General features: G+C 39.7%; 1 protein-coding gene across 3 annotated transcripts in view; it reads right to left on the bottom strand.

The window, feature by feature from the left end:
- The window catches only part of galnt13 (polypeptide N-acetylgalactosaminyltransferase 13), a gene marked incomplete at both ends in the record, with an annotated part of 36712 nt that overhangs the window by 13739 nt on the left and 3439 nt on the right, over window positions 1-19534 (bottom strand). For all 3 annotated transcript variants that reach the window (XM_083922032.1, XM_083922030.1, XM_083922031.1), the window contains 7 exons: window positions 2248-2387; window positions 4261-4441; window positions 5003-5120; window positions 5745-5915; window positions 9671-9878; window positions 10627-10793; window positions 13728-13896. In XM_083922032.1, the coding sequence (XP_083778158.1) occupies window positions 2248-2387; window positions 4261-4441; window positions 5003-5120; window positions 5745-5915; window positions 9671-9878; window positions 10627-10793; window positions 13728-13896 (1154 nt within the window). The remainder of the gene's footprint in view (window positions 1-2247; window positions 2388-4260; window positions 4442-5002; window positions 5121-5744; window positions 5916-9670; window positions 9879-10626; window positions 10794-13727; window positions 13897-19534) is intronic.

Genomic DNA, 19534 nt, shown 5'->3' with positions numbered 1-19534 from the left:
AAATTTCAGGTCACTTAAAAAACGTTTCTGTGTGAAGAGGAACTCATAAAAGTAAAGTAAAACTTATATTATCTTGAAAACAATTAGCTTTGGCTTACTTAAGGTGATCCCTGGAGGTTCACTCTTCAAACTGTCTTGGCGTGACCATTTACGGACGCTCCAATGACACAATGTATGTCAGTGGCAGGCAGGCCAAACTGCGCTAAAGCCACGCACCCTCATATTACCACAGTGGACTGCCCCAATGTAAGTCAAACTAGATCAGTTTCTTTCTGTGTCTATGCAAGGAGGGAAATAATAGTGAAACAGCTCACTCTTATCAATCAACCACGGAACAGATTAAGAAACCCAAAGTTATTTTTCTAACTTCGGGTTTGGTGTTTCACTGTGGGAGACATAAACCGCATTGCATCAATTCTCCTGAAGCCATAAATACAGTGGAGCTGGGTAATGATTATCACAGGGATCTTATAATGGGGGAGGCCCAAGACATCCAGCCTATAAAACCACACAAAGATGTGAAGCGTGGCCCAGCTTGCAGCAGCCCAAATGTTCTGTAAGGAAACTCCCCTGAACAAACCTTTCGAAGAGTGAGCCCTCCAAACCTGAATGGATAAAGCAAATCACTCACATGCTTTGTTGTGGTTAAGGCTAAGGGCAACACTGTTTTAAGTGAAACAAACTTCATCCCCACCGCCACTATGGGTACAAATGGGTGATAATAGAGGGCATCAAACACAGATGGATCCCCCAAAGGAACCAGGGGCATAGAAACCATGGTGGCGTACACCGCTAAGTACAGATTAATATTTTTTTTAATTTAGCCTTACTTCGGGGGTTGTAACCAAGCCCCCTACACAGCAACTTCCTGGTTGATCCAAGTGCCAACACTGCAGTTCTTCGAGTGGCCACTAGGGACAGGTTTCACAATAGAGCAATCTCTCATTGACCCCCATGTTAAACAGGCGTTTTCACAGCATAATTAAACTTATTTGAGGCCTGGTACGAAAAAAACAATCTAGTCTGTATGTTAAGGTCATATCTCAATGACAACACTGAGTGGGGTGAAATATTTTGTACCAGGCTAGTTTTTATTTTATTTGAGGTTAAAGTTTATGAATAATTAGGGGCGCGGCCACTTGAGTGACAGCTAGCCGCTGTCCCTCAATTCACCTTGGAGGCATACGTCAGCCAGCTGGACGCATCTCACTCCAACGCCCCATCAATGGGATTATGAGGCAGAGTCAAAGTCTGACAAGATGGCGACTCCCATAGGTGAGTACGATTGGATCAAGTTGAGAGAACAGGCCTTGACAGAAACGCTATGTCCAATTTTTTATACAATCTATGGTTGTAGCATGTTAGCCTTCCGGTCAGCAGTGCTAGAGGGAGCTTCTGTAGAATGAGTGCGAGGGGTCGGTCGACTGGCAATATAAGGGGGCATGGCCCCCTAGCACAGTTGGACCTGTTGTCACTGACAGAGGTGGTGTCTTTAGAGCTTCAGCAATTGGTCACATAAAGAGAGTCCCATAGTGAAACACCAAACAACGTTAGAAAAAGAACCATGAGTTCTTACGGTTTAGCTGCAAATTATCGCACAGTTCCCACAATCCCCGTTCTGATTTCTCAAGAAACTACTTTGCATATGCTTTCCCTGCTTATTAAAGTAATCTTGTTCTTCCATCATAGTTGATGATGAACATGGCTCCTTGCATTGTGTTGAGTTTTGGTGAGTGGAAAGATGGCCGAACAGACTAATCTGAGCCCTGAAAAATTTCAGATTTGTTGAATAAGGAACAAATATTTTCATAACAAACTGTACAACTTGCTGGTTAAAAATTAACAAACCTGTCTGATTCTGACTCATATTGGCACTTTTTGTCTTTAATAATTAATTTTCTTGCTCAACAAGTACAGCACAAGGCCGTGCCATGAGACCGTGTAGAATGTATCCATGAGCCTTATCTCAGCTACCCAACATTCATAGCAGAACTGTGTAAACAGTTTAAACTTGTGGGATCGATAGTGATTGCATGAACATCCCCTTGTTTGTTCATCCTGTGCATTCAATACAAACTACCGGGGCTGTTTGTTTTTATCTTGTTTCGTTCAGCCTTTGCTGGAGATTTTCTGATTTATCTCACAGCGATACTGTCTTTCTGAAAACACATATCTGACAGAATGCCGAGGGGGGCAGTTGCTGCATCTGTTGCATTATGGAGGATCAGAGTATGAGAAAGCTCATACTTCACCAAGTGAGTAGTATCTTCTCGGGATCTGGGAGTCTGGGTAGATGTTCTCTAGATACCAGGAAAACGGTTTGCACTTCAAGGCCTCACGGAGGTCTTTGCGGGAAGAAACGTCTCCGTAGTCCACGCGCATCACACCTGCAGACAAAATGCCAAGATAAGGATTCAGACATTCAATCATTGTGTATCTTTTTAATAGATTAAAATAACAAAGGACAGTACTGTTGTTCTTGCACCACTGAGACTAAACACCAGAGGGACAGTTCTTTATAAAAAAAAAAAAAAGAACACCTTGCAACTCTACCTGACAATATATGGACACTACAGTAAATCATTTATTCAATATATATCATCATGAAACTCTTTATCACCAGTTTATGTCTTACATTAAGAAAAACATTTTTTTGGTATTACAAGTTTCTGAAATTATGTTAAAATATGTAACTGAGGCCCTCAACTAAGTCAAATTACATTTATACAAAGTCTATTTCTAAAGAAAGGCACCTCCTTCAGAAATGCAAAAACACAAGAATTATGGAATATCGTGTACCATAAGGATCTATGTTACTTTAGCCAAAATTGAAACTGCATGATGTATCTGCTTTGATGCAACTAGAGACTGAGAAAGGTTTAGACTGTGACTGGGCACAGACATTTACAAACACATTAGGCAGATGGTTTCTCCCTAGAGTGCCTCTTGAGCACTCATAGCTTGCATGTAGATAGATCCAGGGTGGTAATTTATCATAAAAGAGCGTGATTGCAATAAGGGAAAATACAAAATTCAAAACCAGCCAACATGTAAGACCTTCAGTTCAGGAAGTAAAGTACTCCCCTTGCTCTCTCTATCTTTCTCTCTCTCCAGTGTTTGAGCATCACATGCTGGAGATGATGAATAGCCTCTTTCATCTTGGAATCACCAGTGCCGATGAGGGACGAGGAGGTAGATGCACTTTTAATAGGATCACTAGATGCCACTCCTAAACTCAGCCTGATCAACATACTGTGTTCCTCTGTGCCAATAAGTGAGGTCTGGCAGCAGCGTGGCCTAGATAATCCCCCCCTAATGTCCTGGAGGAACAGACGGTCATTTTTGGGCCACAATACGCAGAAAGACTCATCCATCACAACTGCAGCTCTGTCTACACGACTGCTTGTAGAAGAACCCTTCACGACTGTGTGGAGGAGGAGAAGGTCACAATTTGAGCCATAAGATCGGAAGAGTACGGATGAGCCCTTATAGGTCGGCTGGTATCTAAAACACTTAACCAGATATTTCGAGGACATTGCTCCCTGCTAAAGGGTAATCACATTACTAAGTCAACAGACGGAGGGGTACTCATCTCTCAATCTGTTTTATTGTTGTAGTTTATCTCTGTGTGTGTGTGTGTGTGTGTGTGTGTGTGTGTGTGTGTGTGTGTGTGTGTGTGTGTGTGTGTGTGTGTGTGTGTGTGTGTGTGTGTGTGTGTGTGTGTGTGTGTGTGTGTGTGTGTGTGTGTGTGTGTGTGAGCTCAGTGAAGAAGAGTTGGAGAAGAGACCAGTTTTAACAAATTTCTGAACTCAAGTTCAAAGGAGCGATAAAAAAAAGTGTCAAAGAACAAATTAATTAATCCCAGTTTGGAGGCGACATAAGCAGCATTTAAATCCCGATGTGGGCCAGAGTAAAAGGAGAAATATAAATTCTTAAATGAGCGAGATAAAAGTACCATGCAAGAGAATGACAGAATAAAAGAGTGCAGACAAGTCCTTCCTTTTCACACCAATTTGTTAAATGTAATATCAGTGAGCACCCCAGCAGCAGAGAGGGGTCTGGTAATGAGGATTGTTCATATCTGCTTTTGAACGGCGGTGCACAATGAATAAAACATCTATTAAATTCCTGACGGAACTTCACATTCCATGAAACGTTTAAGGCATGCTGAATTCATGCCATTTTAGCGTTTTCCACGAGTGACTCTGCTATTGTGGTAGCAGAATGATGCAGTCAGCCAGTGGCTCCGCAGCTCTGTACCTGGCGATATGATATAGAAGAAATCTTTGAAATCATCCATCCAGACTTCAGCCAGGCGCCTGTTGTTCTTGTTGATGACTTGGCCTGTTCCTCCGGGGAAACTGTACGGCGTGGCCTTCCGGAAAACATGGCCCACATGCGAACAAGTTACGATTTCCAACGAGCCACCGCACTGCCAAATCTGCACACACACACACACACACACACAAACACACACTTTATATAGCGTGTGGCATGAAAGGGGACAAATAAAGTGGATTCAACAGTGAGTAAATGCCATTTACCTTATTTGATGTGTTAAATTAAATTCCCATAAAAGGTCCCATACATGTATACATTCTTTAATGTTCAAATTGTATTTGTAATGTAATTTTTCTCTTGCTGTTTGTCTGAATATACCCTTTGTTTGAAACGCTCCATTTTAGCGTATTTCTCTTTAAGGCCACCTCCTGAAAATGCAGAGTCTGCTCTGATTGGTCAGGATTTCCAGACCTTCTGCATGTGCATTATCTGTGCTCTTTGCACAGTCATTGCAGCCAGGTAATGACTGTGAAGGATTATATATATACACGTTATATATATATATATATATATAGATAGATGGATGCATAGTTTCTTTAGAAAAGATGGAAGTGACGGAAACATGAATACAATAAAGGGAGTTGACATGTACCCTTTGAGATCAACCACCACTGGTGACATAATAACATCAAGATAGCCTCCTCCCCAGTCTGTCACTTACTCGAAAAGACATTTCCAGGTTCTCTCCACCCCAGATATCCATTCCTGGATCGTAGCTTCCTATTTCTTCAAAATATGTTTTGTGTATAGAGAATAATCCTCCTGCCATGGTGGGAGTCCTGTGAGAAAGGCAAAAAGAAAAACCTTTTGCGATATTGTGTCTGTATTTATTAGAACCTTAGTGTAACTCTAAGGAATATAATAAAAGACCAATTTGTTCAACAAAGCCTTAGAGGGGTAATTACTTTTGTCTTTTAATTCATGCAATGTTAAAGTCTGCCCTTAATTAAGGATTTTGTTTGTTGCTGGGAGTGATTTGCATACAGATGACAAATTGTGCCTGGCTTTGTGTAGCCAAAAAAGGCAACTGTCAGCAGAGTTTCTGTTTTTCTATTTATATAACAATACATACTTGGACTTCAACAGAGCACAACCACAACTATCAGGATGCTATTTAGAAAGCGCGATACACAGAGAAAAAAAAAGATCTATTTCCATCTGCAGGATAAAAATGGCACTTTTCGAAAGAGGAGTTTGTGTGAAGAAATTTGACTATGCATGTCTTCTCTGTAGTTTGCTGCTGCCATAGATAACCTCACTCTCAGCTCAAATAAAAAACTGAGAACTCTTTCTGTCATTTGACCGCCTCTTTCTTAATTCTTAATCAAAAGACATTACGCAGAGTCAGTCACACATTCCCCTGAAAAATTATCTAGGTTTAACTTCAAAAGGAGGAAGTGTACCTGACAGGAAGTGTTCTGTCCCCCTTACGTCGATCCATCTCCCGCTGGGGAACAGGGTACCAGCGGAAGTTCAGCTTCCAGTTGAATCCACCATAGGTCATATCTGAGCCTGCCATGTATTCAAACGTCTCGTCGCTGATGACGTCAATGATAGGGCACACCACAGCTGTCCTGGAAGACACAAAACAATAAAGTGCAAGATTCAATGCTGAGATAAAGTGGATAGGAAATAGTCCTGTTGAAAAAAAAAATTTAATACATATGAAAAAAGGTCAGGTTGTTTTAATTTCATTATGTGGTTTTATCTCATAACTCATTATAAAAGAGCATACACACTCTGACACTGTGAGAATGAGAGCAAATCCGATAATGGTTGGTCTTTTAAAAAGGTAAGAGAAGCCAAGTGCTGATCACACCTAGGCTGGTGTCAAATGATTATTTAAATTATGGATTATTAAATCAATCAGAATGGACAGAAAAGTTGGAGGATTTCCAATCAGCTGGATGTTCACTTGTCGATTAATCATTGCAATTAAACAATGGATACTAAAAGAGATCACAGGCCTCCGCCAAGGTCAATGCCCTATCTCAGCCCAAATATCTTGATTTACGTCTGGCAAACAGTCCAAAGCACAAAGATGCTCAAATTGTATCCATATGAAATAGAGAAAAAATGCAAATCCTCACATTTCAAAGACTAGAACCAAGTATTATGATCCATTTTTGGTTGATTTATTAATCCATTATCAAAGTGTTGCTGATTATACTTCTGTTTGATTAATTGGTTAATGACTAATTGTTTCAGGGCAAGACACCAGAATATTACTTCATGTAGTTTAGATGCTCTAACACAGGGTTTTCAAACTCCCCTCAGACAAAGCTTGGGAAAAGTAGAGACATGTTTCAATATTATTTTTGTGTTTCCTGAATTTGAAGTGTAATTGTATCATAATAATTCAATATCTTGTGCTCTGTAATTGTACCGTAGAAAAATTAGTTATTGGATTTATATTTCCCCTGATGAAACTGGATTTTGAACACATTTGTCAGTACAGCCCTCTCGGCCCTTCTGTGGAACTGAAAAAACAACCTGTATCTTTAATGTTAATTTGCAGTCGACGTACTCTCGGCACCATCTCATCAGCCTGCACCCATACTTATAGACACCAATACATCTGCTGCAGCGTTCAGTAAAAGCGCCATGGCTCCTTAATCTAATATTCTGAGTCATATGATACGAATTTCTTCCTGTGGCAAAATTAATGTGTCTGCCCTCAGATATGAGATGGCTCGCAGGAGAATCGTTATCAAGCCATCCGTCCATTCATTTAAGCCACTCTCAGACACACACTGCAGATACACCCTCTGTGGTTTTTTTAACAAACAGGAAATAATAGCTTAATGTTCTCACAAATAACAGCAACCAAATAAACACCTTGTCACTTTCAATTAACATCACATGTCCTTGTCCCCTTTAATCCTGACTTAACCAACTACAGTTAGTATATACACAGTATATCTTCAAAACATTCTAAAAATGTCTAAATATATATGTATGTATATGTATATATTTTTTTACATCATTTATATCGCAATGTTAGAAAAAAACAGTGACAGAACAGCGTTATGCCAATATTAACATCATTTAGATGACACTTAACATTCTGAATTCCCTTACGAAATTATTATAAGGAAGCACTCACACACACATTTTTATTGTTATGCTGATGATACACAATTATATTTATCAATTAAACCAGAAGAAACCGATCAGTTAGCTTAACTTCAAATGTGCATTAAGGAAATAAAAGGCTGGATGACCTGCAATTTTCTGATGTTAAACTCAGATAAAACTTAAGTTATTGTACTTGGCCCCGAAGGCCTCCGAAATTCGTTAGCTAAAGATATTGTTACTCTGGATGATGTTGTGTTGTCCTCCAGCACCACAGTAAGGAATCTGGGTGTTATTTTTGATCAGGATATGTCCTTCGATTCTCACATAAAACTAACGAAGGAATGCTTTTTTTCACCTGCGTAATATTGCGAAAATTAGGAACATTGTGTCTCAGAAAGATGCAGAAAAACTAGTCCATCCAAAATGCTGCAGCTCGAGTACTAACTAAAACAAATCGAAGAGAACATATTTCTCCTGTATTAGCTTCTTTGCACTGGCTACCTGTAAAATCTAGAATAGAATTTAAAATCCTTCTTACCTACAAAGCTCTTGTTGGTCAGGATCTGTCATATGTTAAAGAGCTCATAGTACCGTATCACCCGACTAGATCGCTGTGCTCTGAGAATGCAGGGCTACTTGTCGTTCCTAGAGTCTCCAAAAGTAGAATGGGAGGCAGAGCCTTCAGCTACCAAGCTCCTCTCCTGTGGAACCAGCTCCCAAGTGTTATCCGGGAGGCAGACACTGTCCCCATATTTAAGAGTAAACTTAAAACTTTCCTTTTTGATAAAGCTTACAGCTAGGGCTTACGAGCCCTTAGCTATGTTGTTATTTTTAAGCTGATTTGGTCCTGCTTAATGATGCTGCTATAGGCCTAGTCTGCCGGGGGATAATCCTTTTCCTGATACCCTGAGCTTCTCTCCTCTCTGTCTGTATCATTCATGTCTCATCAATGCATGTTACTAATTCAACTTCTTCCCGGGAGTTGTTTGTGCTTTGTCGTCTCGCAGGTTTCTGCTGATCGTGGTGGTGCCTGCTGCCGTGGTCCTGCATGACGTTTCCTGCTACTTATAGAACTATTAGTCATATATACTGTCACTAGTCTTATAAACTATAACATTTGTAGCCATAAAAACACCATCAGTGGTATGTCTCGCTGTATCGTAGCTGCTATTGCCACTACTCATCATTGATTATATTTGCCACCATAATTATTATAATTTTCATTTTCTATCACCTTAGCTGTGCTTGTTTCTACTATTCTGCTGTATTAACTGCCATAACATATGAGTCATATTCACAATACAACTGATATTATTATAGTTACTGTTACTTTTTGGTTGCTTGCATCTCTGGAAGTGTGTCCATCCCTCTGTCTTTGTGTCTGTCTTTGTCTCTCTGTCTCTCTTTTCTCTCTTTCACTCTCCTTTTCTTCCTCCCCAACCGGTCAAGATAGATGTCCGTCCTCCACAGAGCTGGGTCTGTCCGACGTTCCTGCCTGTTATAGGGAAGGTTTTCGTTGCCACCGTACTCTACGGGGGAATCGTTTGGTCTATGTAAATCTTAAATAAGTCATAGAGTGTGGTCTATACCTAGTCGGTAAAATGTCCTGAGATAACTTTTGTTATGATTTGGCACTATAAATAAAATTTAATTGAATGTAATTTAATTGAATTTTACATTGATTTTTGCAATACAGTTCTTAATAAAATGCGAAGATTAACATAGGAGTACACAAAAATTGGCTTTATCATGTTGTTTCATATGGACTATTTCTTAATTGAATCGTCAGAAAACATGTTATCTTGTGATATAATATATTGTTATTGTTATATGAAATGACCTTTGTCAAGATAGAATATTTTGGCCATATTGCCCAGCCTTAGCTCCAGTTGTAGATGAGTTAACACAAAAGAAAAAAGCTACAGTAATTGGAGCTTCTCTGAGGCAGCAGCAGGAACAGACAGTGCATAATTATTATCTTCTCCTATCAGCAGCATCAGGCTCAAAGTGTATTCATTAATGATAGTTTGCTGTCCCATCAATATTCAGATAGAGCTTCGTCTCAAGCATCCGATGATGCAACTGAAGGGAAATGTGATATTGCCAGTTTTATTAAAGCAGGAGAGCAAAGTGATTGACAATGATAAGCTCATCTACACTGCAGCAACTGCTCTGAAAAACTAGAATATTTTTGTTATTTATACCAGCACCTTAAATGCTATCATTCGGTGTGGTCAGTTTTGGCTCCTACCTGTCCTCTTTGATACGCGCCAGCAGGGGCTCCAGCCAGCCGACAGTACACTCGCAGTGAGCGTCTAGGAAGGTTATGACCTGACCTTTGGTGGCGGCCGCCCCCCTCAACCTGGCTCTGATTAGACCTGAACGCTGCTCCATCCTCAGGATCCTCACTGGCACCTCCAGAGTCCGCACATAGTTCTCCAGCTTCTTCTTCAAGAAGTCTGAAACAAAACAACAGACATTTCTGCAAGGGTGCACACTTAGAGTGATGAAATCACCCAATTTATCCATCGACTAACAAATTATTTAAAGGGTTAATTGATTTTCCGAATTGTTGTTGACAAAAAAATTGTTGAAAATAGTCTGATTCCAACTTCTCAAATGTGTCTAAACAGAAAAACCTAAATATGTCAGTTTAGGCTCTGTGAGACTATTATTACCATCGCTATTTTCTGATATACAGTAGAATATACCGTATCTCAATTGTCATTCTGCCTAGAACGATGAAAACCTACTTAGAAGCTCTTCGGCACTGTGCAACACAAAAGTAAATAAGTAGTAAAATAAAATAATTCAAATAAATAAGTAATAGTGAATAAATACATACAAAGAGAAGTATTGAAAACGAGATTAAGTAACCCAAACAATGTAACATCTACAGATTAATATACAGATATGTGTTGGATATATGTAAGAGAAAATGATTAATCATGAATATAAATTAGCAGATTAATCAATAATAAAAAACTATTAGTTACAGGTATAGCTCAGTTTAGTTCAGTTGTTAATTGTTTCTAATATCCCAAGTTTGATGATCTACTGAGCCTTGTTTTGTGTCACATATTGTTCAAATTGATCATCCGCCTACTTGAGCTCAAAATGTACAGCCTGTATCCTTGACTACAAAGTTAAACCTGTGACTTTGTCAAGAACTGTATCTAAATACTAGCTAAAGTGTAGACTACCAACCTCGCTCGCTGGCGTCGTCGACCAGCACGACCTCCACTAGCAACTGTCTAGGAGAGCGGTTGATGACACTCCGAACTGTCCGCAGCAGGGTGCTCCACGCTTCATTGTGAAACACGATGACAATGCTGGTGTTTGGAAGATCATCTGGATACAGCTTGGTCTTACAGCTGAGGGAGAAACAATGAAAATGGTTATCAAAATCAATAAACTACTTGAAAAAGAGAAAATTAAATGTCCGAGTACTGAAATCTCATTATCCACAGTAAATAACCCCTTCAGATTCCTGTAAGGTCCCCTTGTGGGGGCCCTGACCCTCAAGTTTGGAGCTACTTTTAGTATACCACCAACAGATTGTAACAATAACAAATAACTAAGTATAACTCAAACAAATAAAATACAATACAATTTTTGGTCAAACATTAATCCTTTAATCCCCATAGAATCCGACACATTTGCTTTTCAAATGTTATTTATTATTATTTATATTTTTATTTGAATATGAATGTTATGAATGCAGATTTCATAGAGTAAATTATTCATTTATTCTACATCAAAAAAATTAGAAGCGGCTGAAATAAACCGAACCATGACTAATATCATACCTGAACATAATAATTTGTATCCTCACACCTAAACCTCAACATATCCAGTCTAAATGTGTTGGTCTAAGAAGATAGTGTGGGTTTTTTTTCAAACTGCAGTCACAGTGGCTCTCTACGCCTGCAGCTCATTATATTGAATGAAAAGTGCTGCTATCCAATGCTGCAGTCAGTGCAGAAACATAGTCATACAAAATTCACTAACAAATATCAAAGAAAGTAGAAAAAAACTCAAGCCTGTGCCGACAGCTACTGTATGTCAGTACGCTCTTTGCTTGATGGATTGTCTATCATAGCCAAAGAGTAAAAATGTGGCAAACTTGGGTTGGTGGATGATGATGAATAAAAAAGTGAGTGGAGGAGATGGACGGCTGGGGCAGGAGCAGAGGTGGTGGGAGGTAACGGAGGGTGAAAGAAGCCATTGGAGCAGACAGCATTGCTAGTCCAATCCTGTCTATTCAAAGTGACAGCACTGACTGACACAACCAGGCCAGGAGGTTGCCTTTAAGGCAAAATGGTTTTGCCGTTCAGAGACAACGACTGGCAATTCTGCATGGCTTTGGATCATTTTCACCACACAGATTTTGCAAAGCTAAGCTGTGTTCTGTAATAAAGCTGCTGTAATATTTATATTGGGAGAAAGGAGAAGCCATAACAGACCGGAAAAACTGTTGCAATCAGCTGAATGTTCACTTTTTCCAAGTAATGTAGGTCTTCTTTTGCACTATGAAGGCAAAATTGTCTTGAAAAATCTCCCCCTTGCAAAAAGTCTTAGAGTCTGCGTTTTCTTGCGATAGGCAATAATAGCATAGAAACCTCGGAACGTAGGTGTGAAAGTCATTGTTGCAACCTATTTCTCATGGTGTATCTGGCTGGCAGAGCCTTTGGCATCCAATTAATGAAAGTGGTGTGGAGAACTCATGTCCAGTTGGAATACTAAAGCATGAACTAGAAAAAGAATGGCTTCACTTTAATGAAGGGAATTTAATTGGAGTAATCTCATTCGTTTTTTTTATTAAGCCTAATATAAAAAACAAACAACTTATAAGTCAACAAACATGCTGGAGGCAATGTGGCCATACAGATGCTCATCCTGTGCATATATTTTAGAGCTGCCCAAAAATAGAGCCATTCTGGGAAGGAATGAACTCAATGTTAAATGGGGTCATAGCATAGATAATCCCTAAGGAGTGTACCATTCTGTACCTGGGCAATATAACAAAAGCAGTGCTGAAGGAAGATAATTATTTTGGTAAAAATCCTCCTTACAGCCAGAAGAAAGGCCATTACAGGGAACTGGCTTGAGGCAGATCCTCCCAGACTTACATTAAGCATAGCACAGGAAATATGTGTGATGGAGAAAATGACTTATTCTGTAAGGATGAAGGGGAGCGTACATTTGTTCTCCGGGCCCTATGTCCCCCACTTTGTATGTGGATGGGGAACATAGAAATTTCCTATGCTCCTATGTTCCCCGGATTGTTATTTTTTCCACAATCGGTGGCGAATTCCATGGCAAATACGCCTATGTAGACCCTAATCCTACCCCCTAACCCTAACAAAATGTAGAATTAAATCTGCAAAGGCAGAGGCTTTCCGGGAACATAGGACCCTTTTTAGGAAAAAGGTCCTTTTTTTCTACTTCCCCGAGCAGGGAACATAGGGATGACCCCGGATGAAGAAGAATGACTTTAATAGAAATTGAATGTCAGCGCATATCAGCTGCCTGAGACGAATGTGCTCATGTTTCACACAAATTGTTCCTTGGATTTTCATTAAGTGCTCAAGTGGATCTTGACAGTAAACAAAACCTCACTCCCACTCAATGTCAGGCCTAATGTACACACTTGAGGGATATTATGGATTTTGCCTTGAAACATTGGCCATAATTAGAGATGTCTTTTCACATAAGATAAAATTATTATGACCGATAAAACCTTATCAACCAACATCTTAAAAATGACTTTCATCATCAGAATAACATTGCTTTGACAGTTTAGAGCATTTTGTCGGCATCGCTGTCTGCATCCCTGCTGAGACTCACAAATCCCTGATGATTTGCTGAGCCATCCAACACATTTGTCTGAATAATGTAACGGTTGTGAACCCGGCAGTGTGAAGTGAGTGAAATCCTAAGAAATAAAATAGAAAGAAGGGGAAAGTAAGCCCAAATGTCAGTTGTTTGATAAAGAAACACCAGCGCCTTACAATGTGGGATGTATGTCAAAAGGTACCAAATTATGTAGACTGCGGAGTAGCAGGATGAGGACTCTTTGTGTGTGTGTGTGTGTGTGTGTGTGTGTGTGTGTGTGTGTGTGTGTGTGTGTGTGTGTGTGTGTGTGTGTGTGTGTGTGTGTGTGTGTGTGTGTGTGTGTGTGTGTGTGTGTGTGTGTGTGTGTGTGTGTGTGTGTGTGTGTGTGTGTGTGTGTGTGTGTGTGTGTGTGTGTGTAGGTATTAAAAGGTGCGATTCACAGCATCTGGAAGACATCCAAGCTTACACACCCATCCAACCTCACGTCCGGCAGACTCCTGTTGAGTGCAATCATGTCGCTGGCCATCAGATTAAACTGGTTAATCTTAAAGAGCTCCTTCATTTTCTCTTGGTCGTCCTTGGGGATGTTCACTGCCTTGCCCATCTCGCCCGGACCCTCATGGCTCCGAGATATCACCGCTGTAACATAGCAGAGGCACGAGAAAATGATATCTGATGAGAATTCAAACTTTGTTTTGTTTTATTCTCACTAAGGAGGTAAGTTACGGTCAAAACGCAATAGAAAAATATATCACTTTGGTCTAGTCTTGATGAGGAAACAAAGGAGAACTGCTACAGTACCTTATTATGGCCAACTAAATTACAAATGCTCCACATCTCCTCTCTGTATGGGGCTGAGAGTAATGAGTACAGACTGACCTCCCTGACCACAGGCTGTTGGCTGTTGGCCCTGTTCTAGTGGAGACAAATAAAAGTTGTTTTTTCAGTAATTCAAAGAACGAAGAGTGCAAAAGTTGAATAAATACATAATTAATATAGCGCTGTTTTTTTACTACAAATACAGCTTCAAAGAAGAGTGATCCACACAGTACATAAAGTATGTACTTGTTTGATTATTTATATAAATATATAATCTGTTTTTTGTGAGGAAATACTGGATCTCTAACCTTTTTTTAATCTACATTGCTCCATAATAAAGGGAATGAACTACATATAGATTCTGAGAGATCCCTTTTATTATTGAAAGCACTGAGCAGGGTTTATTACCCATCTCTTTAGGCTGAGGAGAGAGCAGCAATGCATGCTAATTCTTCTGTGTCAAGTCTCATTTTCTGAACTGGTAAAGAATTTAACGTAATTTTACAGATCAGTGGGAATGAACCAATATACCGAATGGACCGGTATACCGGTAATAAACTCAGTATACATGATATTAAAACATTTTTACATTTTATCTACTGAACTCCTGACAGTAGATTACACCATTTTAACCTATGAGGCAGAGTCTCATAAAAAGTACTGTGATATACAGTCAATACTGTGGTACAATTTTTTGTTTATACCAACCAGCGCGATATACTGTATATACGAGAAAGTGGCACTACAGTGTCATTAAAGTCATTCCCCGGCTGCGATGACGGTGCAGAGATGCCAAAAGTGCAGATAGGGAAAACCCAGAAGTGTAATCAGAGCCGACCCTTTTAAACAGAGGGTGAATGCAGGTCTATTCAGACAGACACTAGTATAAACCCCAACATAAAAGTATGAAATTGAAATTTGGCATAATATGGGACCTTTAATAACACTGCACATACAGAAAATGTGATGACATTCTCACTTGCACTGTTCAAGGTTCCTTAAACATTAGTGCATATGGAAAAAACAGACATTTAATACAGACTTGTGCTTACAGTAAGCTCTCTCCTGTTGCTGTGGCTTGGGCTGACCGGGTATTAGGCACTGCACAGTGTGGCAGCTATATTTAATTTTAATTTAATCTATTACAATGGCTTGAATTTGGAGATTTAGGAGAACGTATAAATATAATAGATGAAAAAGTAATATGAAAGCAAAGTCCTTTCAAGATGCCTTAAAAACATCAGCATTGCTGTTGTTGCAGCTGCTGCTGCTGCTGCTGCACAGAGCCAGCTCCCTTCACCAAAGGTAAATAACATCCCACAGATTTATGACTGTGCTCTCTTTAATAATCTCTCAGAGCAGAGGAGTTGATTTCCATGAAAGGGGAATTCACAGTTCACATTAGCTGCACAGCCCGAGTTTAAGAGGATTCCAACAACCTCTCGTGGAGAAGGGCTTCCGCCGGATTGTTAACCTTAACTGATCCTGCTCTTTTGTTTATGGTGATGCTGACACTCTCCACTTGGACACCGGCTTAAATCTGATGGACATAGCTCGAGAGCTGAGCTGGATGATTGAACAAAGTCCATCAGACACATGCTCAGCATCTCCAATGCATCAGTCCATAGCTACGGATAAACATAGGATAGGAATTTTCAGGAACAATCTTACCATAATCATCACCAGTCTGAGTCACGTTTACTTTTTCTCCCCTCTTACCACAACACTAACAACTTATATAGATTATTTGAAAAATGTGAAATTATATATACACAATAGTTGGATCCAGCTGTGAAAGTGGGCCGTGTGGGGTACAGTATTGTCAGATGTGAACAACTGCAGAGAGCAGAATACTTGTATGAATTTTATAGTAGACACGCCTCAGTCTTTGGAATAACAAGTCAGACTACCACTAGATTTCTGTTACTACTTGAATGTTACAACATATCTGACAAATTAATATTCCTCAAGCATGGATAACCCCATTTGTAATATATTTAATCGTCAAATGCAGTTGTGCCTGTCAGAATAATACGGTTTACGTTTAAGAACGTGACGTTCTCCATTAGTGCCAAAGTGCATCTTTGTCAAAACTGCACACTAGCCCAGGGCTCTAGCTATTGTCTGTAACCTCTTTGGTCCAAACTGAAATATCTCAGGAGCTATTATATTGATTGTCATGAAGTTTTCTACAGACATTCATCAGGATGAAGCCTACTGACTTTTCTTCTGGTGCCACCATGGTTTTAGTTTACTATCTGAACAACTGAATATCATCATATTAACACTGCATTAGGCAGCCAGTTTTTATTGTAAAAGCTTAATATATCAAGTTTGAAATAATAATCTGTATGACTAAGAATTTAGCTCCCTCATTATGACTGCAAATCAATGTTTTCACCCTCAGCACTTTCAAAATTCTCCATTTATGAAATGATACAAACACTCCAATCAAATACAAAAAAAAAGGTAGAGAAACGCTCAAATAAACCAAGTTTTCCTAGAGGACATACAGATCAGATATTCAGAGCCTGAGGAAATAAATCCTCTGTTGTATTTTCAAGTCCCACACACTGTCCTCCTCCTGACACAGAGCATTCGTTATAAAAGATGACCGCAATCATCTGGGAGGAAAACAGTGGCTCTGTCTGTCCTTGGGTCAATCAATCTAATTCAATGCCCCTGCCTGCAGCTTTACCAAAGCAATTACAGTGAAAAGGTTCCCCTAACGTTCACAGGTAATGAGTCTTCTGAGACACAATCACTCACAATTCAGTGCAAAACAAAAATAAAGTGCCACATGTCTCTCTGTCAACCTGTCCATTATGTGATTCATAAGCTCGTAATACTGACAAACTAGCAAAACATGTGCAGCTCTTCAAACATTTGTCACATTCCATACATGTCAGCCTTCTCTATACTATATTCTATTATTGAAATGTCTCAGCTGGACTCTTTGATTCCTGATTCCTCTTGTCAAGGTGGACTCAGACTCTGATCTGTATGCAGAAAATTTCCTCTAGCTCTTCGCATTTTCATTTACTTTTCAGGAAAAGGTCTCGGTAGTGGTGCACAGTTGGAGGCTCTATCACAAGCTTGATCCATTAACTTTCCTTCATACTTTACCTCTCTACCTCTTTCCTCTGCTCCACTTTCTTTCTGCAAGTCCAAACCAGGCCGGCCCTGAACACAACACCCTGCAGAGCAGACCATACACCTAACTGCAACACTACCAAGTGAGGCGATGCTGTCAGAGCAAAGATTCAAGGCAATTAGGATCAGAAGACTTGTGACTTATAAGTGTGATATCTTCAAAAGTACTGAGGGGAGGAAAGTCTCTAAACAATAACTTAGAATTATATTTTTGTCCTTTGGCACACCCTCTGGTGTCCTCTTATCTAAGCGCTGTGTCATTGCAACATTAATGCAACCATAAGGTAGTACATTCAAAACAACAGCAAATTATATACAATAAAATAGAGCTATATGTTCTATAAATACACAGAAATATGTTATTATTTTATGGGCATATGCATTAAAAATCTGTGATTTACCACTATAAATAAAAGTGTTTGTACTCACTTTTTTCTCACCGTCTCATTATTTCTCCTGGCTGTTGATAATTATAATGGATATGCTTCAAGACCTCCCAAGGAGTAATACTGCAGCTAAAGTCAAACTTAAACCCAGCAGAAAGGCACCACAGTCCAGGCCAACTGTCAAGATTTTTCAAAAATGTCATGTGTGGCACACAGATGCTTGAGGTCACATAATTAAATTAAAAATTCTACTTAGTCTCCATAAATGAATAGAATTTTAATCAACTGATGAGTTGATAGTCTTTTGACATTTGAGCCTTCAGGAAGTGAGTATCACACTCAAAAGGTATTCAACTGCTCTTTTCACAAATACATAAGATGTTACTGCAGATGATACTTATCTATAGTCAGTGACAGTGTATTGTATTATCTACAGTAGAAGTCGGTTTGGAGAAGCAAACAATAGTACCGACACGGAAGCTGCTATTGATGGGGACAGCAGGAAAATGTATTTTAGTCACCAAAAAAATAAATGTCACTTTAAGTGTACTCTATATATTAGAATATTTTCACTGCTTTACCTTGCTGTCGGACAGCCCTTTCCTATGACACTACTTTATGGCACATACTGTAAGTGTACCTGTGTAATACACTGTATTACCCCTGGGGTTGCAAAGGGGAAGAAAATTTCTGGTAAATTTCCGAGATTTGGGAAGTTAAGCTTGGGAATTTTGGAGATATTCAAAATTGGTAATTGGGGGTAAATTAAATGAACTGTGTCATTTCTATACATAAATATAAACATTTTGTTTTGTCATAGACAGACATCCATCGTGTCATATATATACATTAAACATTATATAAACATTAATATCATACAGGGCAGACAACGCCACAGCTCGGAGTGCTATGTTTTCACAGTTGGGAATAAACACATACAAGAAAATAAAAATGAGTGGTTAAGACAGCGACAACAAAATGTCGTTCAGTATGGATCTAGAAAAAACTTGAACTAAAATTTTTTTTTTTTTTTTAGGTGGATAAAATACATAGGGCGCACTCACACTGTCCTTCCGCACTGGGCCAAAACAGGTTTTGCAGGTAAAGCCTAGTGCGTTTGACCAGTGTGAGTGCAACCGCTCCACACCTAGCTGCAGCCAGCTGGCCATCCACAGCCCGCTTGAGAGAGGTGGGCTTTTGTAGAGCGCGTTTGCGCATGTACGAGCATGAGCGTGCGCACATGTACGAGCACGAGCACGACGCCTACGTCGGCTCTCACGTAATTTATGTGCGAATATGAAAATATTCAAAAACAGTTGGACAAGATGCACAAAAACTCCTTTGGAAAGATTTTCAAACAAAGCGACGAATCGCGATGACGTCATCAATGCATTTGGCGTGTTACGGCTTGTTGACGTATGGACAGGCAAGAAGCATTTGCGCGAGGCCCAGGCAGTGTGAGTACAAACGGGCTGGTCAGCGGGGGGAGAGGGAGGGGGGACAAGTACCCTAAAGCCCGGGCGCAGTGCGGAAGGACAGTGTGAGTGCGCCCTTAGCTGCTGTCCTGGTCGTCAGCAAAACATTGCTTAGTTTCCGTGTTGTCACTACTGTCTGCTTCCTTAAACTGGTGCCATGCTAACCATCATCTACTGTAGGTAATACACTCACTACGGTTAAGTACCTCATACAACCCCACTTCAGAAAAGCCAAACTATTCATGTAATGCTCACAGGAGCTGTAGCTGGCTCAGGGCAGATCTCAATCCAGTGTAACAGATGGCTAGTTCAGCCAAATTAAAACATGCATGTTTGAAGTGGGCAAAAAGACTGAATATTTAAATAAATTCCTACTAAGACACATTCCTTCTTAGTCAATGATGGAAATCAAAACCCACCAACACCAATAAGTTCCAACTAAAG

This window comes from Echiichthys vipera, assembly GCF_963691815.1.
Source record: "Echiichthys vipera genome assembly, chromosome: 10".
NCBI lineage: Eukaryota > Metazoa > Chordata > Actinopteri > Perciformes > Trachinidae > Echiichthys > Echiichthys vipera.
Note: the sequence above shows the minus strand (reverse complement) of the source record. Positions and strands in the feature narration are given on the sequence as shown.